Source organism: Acartia tonsa, chromosome 8 (genome assembly GCF_053477335.1).
Source record: "Acartia tonsa isolate MP-2025a chromosome 8, ASM5347733v1, whole genome shotgun sequence".
NCBI classification, from domain to species: domain Eukaryota; kingdom Metazoa; phylum Arthropoda; class Copepoda; order Calanoida; family Acartiidae; genus Acartia; species Acartia tonsa.
Window position 1 is genome coordinate 33,111,519 of NC_137267.1, and position 10,923 is coordinate 33,122,441.

The 10,923-nt window shown below is 32.1% G+C and overlaps 1 protein-coding gene across 1 annotated transcript; it reads right to left on the reverse strand.

Moving 5' to 3' along the window:
• Window positions 1–1,017: 1,017 nt before the first annotated feature.
• On the reverse strand, window positions 1,018–10,811 carry LOC145326754 (uncharacterized). Its single transcript, XM_080170155.1, has 13 exons — window positions 10,505–10,811; window positions 9,434–9,517; window positions 8,979–9,028; window positions 8,768–8,846; window positions 8,607–8,689; window positions 8,135–8,421; window positions 7,377–7,488; window positions 4,579–4,705; window positions 4,235–4,317; window positions 2,698–2,864; window positions 2,314–2,461; window positions 1,952–2,097; window positions 1,018–1,418 (listed from the first exon to the last, which is right to left on the reverse strand). The coding sequence occupies exons 1-13, from the start codon at window positions 10,580–10,582 to the stop codon at window positions 1,324–1,326; spliced, it is 1,539 nt and encodes a 512-aa protein (XP_080026281.1). The 5' UTR covers window positions 10,583–10,811; the 3' UTR covers window positions 1,018–1,323.
• Between the last annotated feature and the right edge of the window lie 112 nt (window positions 10,812–10,923).

Sequence of the window (10,923 nt, forward strand, 5' to 3'; positions counted from 1 at the left end):
TTTTTAAACAAAAACCAGTAATTGGGGTGGGGGAACCCCACTGCAACATGGGGCGAAGCCCCCATGAATACCCCCCCCCCAAAAAAAAAAAAATTAAAATATTTTTTTTTAATTTTAATTTCTGTGTATGCGAACAACCTAGGTCTAATTTTTACGAATTGAAATTTTTGTGTATACGGCAAACAACCTGGGTTTAATTTGTACAAATTAAAATTTTTGTGCATAAACCGTTCAACCTGGGTTTAATTTTACCACAGAGTAATTAAACAAAGAATATTTTTTTGAATATTTCTATTAAGGAGGGTTGACTTCCCAAAACTATATAGGGCGAAGCCCCTAGAGGCTAGGGGCGAAGCCGCTAGTATATTATATATGTATCCTATTATATAAAGTAGTAAGCGTTTTTTGTCTGTCCTAAAGGATCTCGCTAACTGCTAAACCGATATTGTTCTCCTTTACTGTGAAGCTTCCTATAGGTCCTGGGAAGGTTTTTAACTATTTTTGGGGAGGGTTTCTCTACCCCCCTCTCCCCAAAAATATTTTTTTACTCTTTTTAAACGCAAATTTAAAATGGGATGAGGTCGACTTTTCCCCCTCCTACCAGTGCCCCTAGAGGCTTCTAGGGGCGTAGCCGCTAGTGATAATATAAGGTACTTGGTTTCAAGACAAGCGTATTCATTACAGTGACTCTAATATTTGCCTTTATGTGTTACTAGGAGTGTATATTCTGCACAGGATTCATTTTTCCCCCTTTCCTAGTTTTTTTCCAGCAAGGAAGAGGGAAAATGCAAAAATATTTTCAGAACTCTTTTTTTATTCATAATATACCCCTTCTCACATATTCTTTTAGTTTTTTTTCACCAAGGAGGGTAGAAAAATGGAAGAAAATGTTTTCAGTGTTAAGTTTTTATCTTAATTTTTACATTCACCCAGCCCCCCCCCCCCCAAAAAAAAATCCACATATTTTTTTTGTTTCCCCCCCCCCCCTTAGCAGGGTCAAATTTGCAGAATATACACCCCCGGGGGGATGAGGGTGGATTGGTTGTGGTACATTAAAAAATGATAGTATTTTAGTGTTGTAGACGTAAAATATTAAAACACTGAAAAATATCTTTATTACAAATATAATTTTCAGGTATTTTCTATCAAATATAATATTTTATCTTACATAAAATTTTAATTTAATATTGTAAGTAAGGAAAACAATCAAATAATTTGGATTTTTTTTTAATGTTATATATTAGCTAAAATCATCCAATTATTTTTCTTTTGAGAAATAAAACATTGTTTTCCAATAAAAAAAAAAATTAATTTAAACTTTTTTTATCTTCCCAGAGAACGAAGAAAATCTCTGACATTTTGTGGAGTTTCTGGACTGGCAGGAGCTGGAGCAGGAGCTTGAGCCGAAGCAGCTACCACTGAAAAGAAAAAAATATTTTCACCATTTTTTCTAATACTAAGCTCTTGTAATCCATAAGAAATCTTAAAGCACATCACAGAATACTACTGTAAAGTTAAGCATTAGCAGGGAGCCAGGGGACATTTGACTGTAAAGTGTAAATAACACTTGCACCTAAAGTCTTGTAAACACGTTATCTTATTAGTAGCCCAGAAACTGAGTACTTATATTGTATATAATTTTTGATTGGTTAATTCTAAACTAGTAGTGTGAAACTTTTCAACCAATGTTTTTTATTATTATAATTGGGGATTTGTATCAAATAATGTCCTTGGCTAATCCCCTAAGGTCCATTGGCATTAGTTACAGTTACTTGTTTAATAAGCCATATAACTCACTGTTAATTGGAAGCTAAATATTAATTAAAGCTTTCTTGATGTTTTAATTGATCCTCGCTTAAATCTTCACGATGGCCACTGTGTCTTTGAATATAACATTACAAAGTTTAGCCGTAATCTAACAGTGATCAGTTATATTAATATTATTACCAACCTGGCGGAGACTCTTGACTCTCAATCCTTCTATTCCTGTCAGCAATAATGGCCAACAAATCACTAGGAGCGATGGATTCACGGACTTTTGGTTTTGAGGATTTGTTGATAAATGACTCTCGTACACTAGGGGGCAGTATGCTTTCTCTAAATATTAATTTAACTAAGTTAATTATTATTTCGACATACCTCTTGAGACCAAAGTGTTAGAGCTCTTAAATAACATGAAAATAATTTTAACTATTAGGAACCAGTGAAAAAAAAGAGCTAAAAATAAAATCATTGAACAAGAACTATTTGGAAACGTCTACCAAAAATAGCATTTCTCTAAAAAAAATATCCCACCCAGAACAAAAAAAATACCTTTCTTTGGAAGGAAAACTAGGCAAAAACTCCAATTTATTAGCTTCTTGGTTGGCTTTCTTTTCCACATTCTCTTTGTCCTTGTTAACTTTTATTTTGAAATCTTTGAGGAATTCTCTTACATGTTCCGGAGTTTCACACTCTTCGACTAAAACAAAGATGAAAGTTGGTCAGATTAAAACAACAGTTTAAAACGATTGCCCATAAGCCTTTATGAAATCTTTGTATTCAAATCATATGGATTTGCCTTTATTTTCAGGGGGACAGATTGGCAACCCACCTTAATTAAACATACCCCAGATTTATTTTTTTACTGTGCTAAAAATTGAAGATTAATTTTGTTAAAATTTAGCTGGCATGTATTTATGTTTTTAATTTTTTTACCTGTTGTAGTTGTGATAGATTTAGATGGGGTTGAACCATTGTCAATTGAAACTTCTGTGTTAGTAAGTCTATGTGAACTAGACAATACATCTGTAACTGTCTTAGTTTCATCAATTTCAATTGAAGGCTTCGTTATGAGGATTGGGTTGCGTGATGGTTTTTTGGCACTAGCATGGTATCATTGAAAGCAAAATAATCAAAAACATCAGACATTCAAGAATTTGGTATTTATAGAAACAAACTATTAATAGGTTTATGAAATGAAGAAGTAAATAAAATATCTGAAATATTAACAAACAAGGATGACAACATCCATAAGTAGCGAAGCACAAAAAATCGTAGATGGGAATACGTACATGTAGATTAAAAGGTTTTTACTAAAATCAAGAATAGATTTATTGGATAAAATAAATATGAAACCTTGTTTTATTTTGTATGATGACGATGGACAAAGTAAATTATATTAAAGATGCTCATAACAATGGGAAAAATTATTTTGATACTGATATCCCATAAAAGTTTGAAAATTGGATCAAAATAAACAAAGATCTTGGGAAATGTGTAAAACATATAAAAATAGCCAAAAACCTGATAAAAGGCAGTCTGGCCGCCATGGTTGTTTTCTTAAAAAGACAAAAAATTTAATTTTTAAATCCTTAAAAACTTTAAAAATTTGGAAAATCGGACCATATACACTGAAGATATGGAAAAAAGTGTTAAATATAATTATAAATAGCCTAAAACCTGCCAAAAAGACAGTCTGGCCGTCATGGTTATTTCCTTTAAAGACGGGAAATTTAATTTTGATATCTACAACTGAAAAAATTTTGAAAATCGGACAAAAAACACTGGAGATATGGAGAAAAATGTTAAAAATATAAAAAAAACAGCCTAAAACCTGCTGAAAAGGCAGTCTGGCCGTCATGGTTGTCTTCTTTAAAAGACGGGAAATTTAATTTTGATATCTATAACTGAAAAAATATTGAAAATCGGACCATACACTGAAGATATGGAGAAAAATGTGAAAAATATAAAAACAGCCTAAAACCTGCTAAAAAGGCAGTCTGGCCTTCATGATTGTTTCTTTAAACGACAGGAAATTTAATTTTGATTTCTGTAACTGAAAAAATTTTGAAAATCGGACCATAAACACTGAAGATATGGAGAAAAATGTGAAAAATATAAAAATAGCCTAAAACCTGCTAAAAATCGGTCCGACCGCAAATGATGTTTAATAGTCAATTGTGCTCCTTAATAATGGGAATGTTGTCAAAAAATTTCAGCATTCTATCTTTTATAGGAGCTGAGTAAATCCCATTTCCCCGATAGCGTTACGGACTGACTGACTGACAGACGGACAAAGTGAATTATAGAGTAGCTTCGCTACTAAAAATTCAGTAGGTAACTATAATTTTAAGTTTTATTGACGTATCTCATATGAAGGCGAATATTCTATTTTTCAAATTGGTTCTTTTCTTAATATACCTAGTACCTACCCATTTAGAACAACAGTTAATAATGGAATTCAATGACATGCCTGTTTAATAAACTTGTGACGTGGGCTGGAATGGGTTTTAAAGGACCAGGTTTCTTTGCACTGTTATAAATACTTGTGGTTGTCTAAGTTAAAAGGATTGTATATCAATTTTTATTTTAAGATAAAATAAAAATTTTATCTACAGGAGTTTTAGGTTTTCAATGAACTATTCTAAGCAAAATTATCTGACTGAATATAATATAATCAAATCCTGATTCTAAAAGAATAAGAATGTCTAAATAAACCGTTTGTACATGTATATTATAAGCTAATGTGTGTGGTTTGAAGAATTTAGCTTTCAAAAAATTAAATGTAACATCATATGAATATATTAACATACATTCCTGACTGGGCATATTATTGGAGTAAGAAGTTTGTGGTTTTAGAATACTGTAAACCGATTTTGGAGGACTGTTCACAATAATATTTACAGCACTACTTGTCTGGTCGCGTTCTGACATAGGACTTTGACTGAAATCAATTAAAATCATAAATTGATTTGGCAGAGTAAGGGGGGGGGAAGTTTGTACACTTATAGGAAATGAAATTCAGTACCAAAGTTTGGGAGGGTCGTATGGGCTTGTTTTTAAAGTTATCAACCTAATTCTTTTTGTAGGCTCTCTTATATGACTTGATATACACGTATTTCTTTGAAAATTGAATTTCGGTACTTTCCTTCTAGGGGCTTGTGGAGCAAAAGACCCCCCAAAACACTAAAAATATGAGTTCTGACCTTATTTTTAAAGATATCGACCTGATTTTTTCTTTATAATACTTTTTTAACATACCCGAATCAACGAACCATTACAGATTTCATTTTGGGACTTTCCTTCTAGGGGCTTGTGGAGCAAGAGACCCCCAAAACACAAAAATATGAGTACTGGGCTTATTTTTGAAGATATCGACCTGATTTTTTTTTATAATACTTTTTTAACTTAACCGAATTAACGAACCATTACAGATTTCATTTTGGGACTTTCCTCTTAGGGGCTTTTGGAGCAAGAGACCCCCAAAACACAAAAATATGAGTACTGGACTTATTTTTAAAGATATCAACCTGCTTTTTTTATATAAAAATAATATTTAAACATAACCGAATCTACGAACCATTACAGATTTCATTTTGGGACTTTCCTTCTAGGGGCTTGTGGAGCAAGAGACCCCCAAAAATCATAAAAATATGAGTTGTGGGCTTCTTTTTTAAGATATCAACCTGATTTTTTTAAATAAAAATACTATTTTAACATAACCGAATCTACGAACCATTACAGATTTCATTTTGGGACTTTCCTTCTACGGGCTTGTGGAGCAAAAGACCCCAAAAACACTAAAAATATGAGTTCTGAGCTTATTTTTTAAGATATCAACCTGATTTTTAAAAAATAATACTGTTTTAACATAACCAAATTAAGAAAACATTACAGATTTCATTTTGGGACTTTCCTTCTAGGTGCTAGTGGAGCAAAGATTCCAAAACCACTAAAAATATGGGTTCTGAGCTTATTTTTAAAGATATCAACCTGATCTTTTTAAAATAATACTTTTTTAACATAACCGAACTAAGAAACCATTAAGATTTCATTTTGGGACTTTCCTTCTAGGGGCTTGTGGAGCAAAAGACCCCCAAAACACTAAAAATATGAGTTCTGAGCTTATTTTTAAAGATAACCTGAGAACTCAATTTATTTTGTTTTGGAGGTGTTTTACCCTACTTTCCCCTAAAAGGAAAGTGCCAAAATAAAATTATTAGTGGCTACCTAGTTCAAACATGTGAAAAAAGTTTTCATGAAAAAAATCAGCTCAATATCTCTAAAAATATTTTTTGAGGGTCTTTTGCCCCACTAGCTTCTAGAAGGAAAGTCCCAAAATGAAATCTGTAATGGTTTCTTAGTTCGGTTATGTTAAAAAAAGTGTTCCTAAAAAAATCAGGTTGATATACTTAAAAATAAGGTCAGAACTCATATTTTTAGTGTTTTTGGGGTCTTTTGCTCCACAAGCCCCTAGAAGGAAAGTCCCAAAATGAAATCTATAATGGTTCGTAGATTCGGTTATGTTAAAATAGTATTTTTATATGAAAAATCAGGTTGATATCTTTAAAAATAAGCTCAGAACTCATATTTTTAGTGTTTTTGGGGTCTTTTGCTCCACAAGCCCGTAGAAGGAAAGTCCCAAAATGAAATCTGTAATGGTTTGTAGATTCGGTTATGTTAAAATAGTATTTTTTTATTATATAAAAAAATAAGGTTGATATCTTAAAAGAGAAGCCCACAACTCATATTTTTATGATTTTTGGGGGTCTCTTGCTCCACAAGCCCCTAGAAGGAAAGTCCCAAAATGAAATCTGTAATGGTTCGTAGATTCGGTTATGTTTAAATATTATTTTTATATAAAAAAAAAGCAGGTTGATATCTTCAAAAATAAGCCCAGTACTCATATTTTTGTGTTTTGGGGGTCTCTTGCTCCAAAAGCCCCTAAGAGGAAAGTCCCAAAATGAAATCTGTAATGGTTCGTTAATTCGGTTAAGTTAAAAAAGTATTATAAAAAAAAATCAGGTCGCTATCTTCAAAAATAAGCCCAGTACTCATATTTTTGTGTTTTGGGGGTCTCTTGCTCCACAAGCCCCTAGAAGGGAAGTCTCAAAATGAAATCTGTAATGGTTCGTTGATTCAGGTATGTTAAAAAAGTATTATAAAGAAAAAATCAGGTCAATATCTTTAAAAATAAGGTCAGAACTCATATTTTTAGTGTTTTGGGGGGTCTTTTGCTCCACAAGCCCCTAGAAGGAAAGTACCGAAATTCAATTTTCAAAGAAATACGTGTATATCAAGTCATATAAGAGAGCCTACAAAAAGAATTAGGTTGATAACTTTAAAAACAAGCCCATACGACCCTCCCAAACATTGGTACTGAATTTCATTTCCTATAAGTGTACAAACTTCCCCCCCCCTTAGTTTGGTTTGGAGTTATTTTCATTTGGATTGAGCAATGGTTGAAAATAAAGTGTTCAATTAAAAGTATTGTTAACGAAAACTGCATACAATATATACCTATTAAGACAAGTTACCTACAAGTTGAGGAAGAACTTTCTTAAATGAGGATAAACGGAAATTAATCATATCCAAAAAGTTAAATATATACTTACAATAAATAGGAATTCTGAAAATTGATGGCTTTCTTACTGAATTCAATGTTCTGAACGGGTGTGCTTATTATGGAGGTTTGAAACTCGTATCGGTCATGCTTAAAGTTCTTTCCTAAACCATAGATATATCTTACATAATAAATAAAATATTCTGTTACAATTCTATAAATTAAGAATGGGGGGCAGGGGGGTCAATGCAACCATCTCGTAATCAATGTATAAATGGCACTTAGAATTCGAATTTCGATCTGAAATTTTGCATGAGTAATCCTTGGTAGATCTATTTTCCCTAAATCGAACAAAAAGTTGGAAAAGTAACGGCTAATGGCTGGCGGCTCAGCCGTTTAACTATTTTTTTTGGTATTCTCAATGCAAATCCATCACAAAACCTATCTCCACATAATACTCTTTGCTGCTCTAAAACGTTTTCAAACAAACGATTCTAGCCGGTAGTTGCTGGTACTAGAAATTTTTAAAATGTTTTTTTTGTATCATTTCACATGATTTAAAGCAAACATATGTTTTAAAAAGTTGATTTATACGTATTTTATGACAGATTTGCCCTAAAAATAGCCAAAAAAAAACGGCTAAACGGCTGAGCCGTTAGCCGTTACTTTTTCAACTTTTTGTTCGATTTAGGGAAAATACACCTACCAAGGATTATTCATGCAAAATTTCAGATCGAAATTCGAATTCTAAGTGCCAGTTATACATTGATTACGAGATGGTCGCATTAGAAAACCCCCCTTATTAGGTACCTTTGTTATTGTGTTTCAATTTAGTCTCTGTTGCTTCAATATCCTCCAGGGCGTCAGAATCCGTCTTATCAAGTATTTCATTATCAGATTCAACTTTGTCACTATCTTGTGTTGCTGTACTACTATTTATCCCTGAAGCTTGGCTTTCATCTTGTTCTGAACTGACAGTGTTCTCATTTTCTGGAATAACATCGCCAATATCATTATCAGGTGCTTCATCAGCTTCTTCTGCGCATGTCAATTTTTCCATTTGCTCTTGGTTCTTTGCCACACCTCCTTTACAGTCCCTGTAAAAATTACTTTATCTTTAAGAAAAAAGAAATAAAAATACCTAGGAAAAAAAGACAAATAAGACAATGAAAGTTGTAATGGGAGAAAATTGACGAATCTTTGTAAGGGAGTGCTATTTTACCTCACTTAGAGTAACACTTTAGAATTAGGTACAGTAAGGAAATAAATAACTTTATTTCACCTAAAAATGTCAAAAAGAGCAGGATCCAAGGGTTCAGGTATTTCATATCCATAGTCAGCCATTCTAACCTCCATTGCCTCTGTCTACAAAAGGTTATATATATATTTTTTTTTATAGTTTATTAAGATAAATAATAATGTACCTAGGTACTATGTCTATACCTGTTTGTAAGATTGCTTAATCTTTTCTACTAAATCTTTCAATAGTCTGTCCATATTCTTTGCCAACTCAGACGATTCCCTAACATAAATTTTACATCAAATATAATCAAGATTTTCAAGATACTACTTAGATAAAAATTTAAATTTGAAAATTTAGTTAAGTAGGTACATTATATTATTTTTCAACCCCAGAAAACATTTAACAACTTACATTATGCTAGCATCGCTGGATTTTCTAATTGATCTCGCATCTTGTAGAACCTAATAGAAACATATTAAGTATCAAACAAATTATTAATTGTGTCTCTAAATATGATTAATACAATAAATTCGAACAAAAATTAGTTGCTGGCCAGGTTTATGGACTAAAACCTGCCCTGAATAAATAACAAGTTTACATTAAAAATTTAAAATAACAGTGGGGTAAACTAACTGGATGGGACAAACACTGTTACATTTAGTTATTGAAGTAGACAGCATTAGTATCCCTTGCAGCCGTCTAACACGTAGATGCTTATAAACTTCAGGGAAGGGTTTCAAGCAGATAGTCCCCACAACGAATGAAATATAAAACTGAATGATATATGCCATACCTACAAAAGAAATTTAGCTTAAATTACCTTAAATACTGCTTTATGAGTTTAATTTTGGCATGATGTTATGTACCTGCAGTGAAGCATCACTTGGTCCGTCCCCTTCCATGTCTTGCCTTCTTAGTAATGCACCTACTTCCAGTTCTAATAATTCAACCTGTAAAAAGTTTCATTTACAATGCATGAATATGAATGTAGGAAAAGAGGGGGGGGGGGGGGGGGCATAATGTCATTTAAACTTAAACAGTGTGCAAAATGGTCTAAATATTGAGCTAGATTCTTGAAACTTGATGCATAAGCGTAGTCCTATAGGTACTACATCTAAATGAAAAAAAATTCAAAATTTTGTATTTTAAGGTTGGGCAAGAAAAGTCTGCAGAAATGGGATGTTTTGGGCCTTTTTTGAACTGTTTTGGTGTAATTTGATGTACAAACTTACTTTAAATTGTTTTTTCTTAAGTTTTTTCCTTGAATACTGTATGTCTATTCATAAGGACATTATTTTAGATAATTCAAAGAGAATTGGACTAAAATTCAAAAAACCTATATGACACAAAAACCGAAAAAATGCACTTAACTCCTGCGATCCACCCTCCTAACCCGCTGGGTTCGGTCCCCGACTTGCTGAATCGTCTGAAATAATGTCCTTGTGTATAGACACGGTGTATTCAAGAAAAAAAACCTAAGAAAAAGTCATTAAAGGTAAGTTTCTACATCAAAATAGACCAAAAAAGGCCTAAAAACCCCATTTATGCCAATTTCCCCAGGGTTTTTCATACTTAACCTAACCTAAAAATAAAAAAAATTGGATTTTTTTTGACATTAAGATGCAGCATCTACCTATAGGGGACTAGGCTTATGTACCAAGTTTGAAGAATCTAGCTCAATATTTTTAGACCATTTTGCTCACTGTTTAATTGTCATTACGCCCCCCCCCCCCCCCTTTATATTAAAATTTACATATACAAAAAGCAGTGAATAAACAAAAAAAAAAGGACTGTGCCTAAACATACAATAGTTATGTGATAAAATATAAGTTAATCATTTTTTAATGAAAACACCGGCCGGCACTGTTCTAAAACTAACAATATATTGTGCAGACAAACGAAAGATTTAAACATGTCTTAACTATATAAAATGTAACCTTTTGATTCATTTTTCCTACAAAATCCTTCAAATCGCCACATTCTGCCAAAAATTTGGCTATAGCCGACTTCTCCATATTTGAAGCTGTCGCTATGACATATATATTAATTCAGGTAAATAAATTAAATAATCTGAAACTCAAAATAAAGATATTTCTAACATAAAATTCATATTTAGGACATCCTGTTATTGTTTTTTTTTATGTTCCAATACAAAAAGATCACTTATATGTTATTTACTAAAGGAAATATAAGAAACTAAATATTTTGAAAAGAACTCCAACCGCCACCTTGCTTGTTTTGATAAACAGCGTGACCAACTTTCCATATTGAATTTTTTACTTTTTAAATCTTAAAAATAGTTTATGATAAAGATTAAAACTATTTAACAAATCTTTAGATTTTGATACAATTTTAT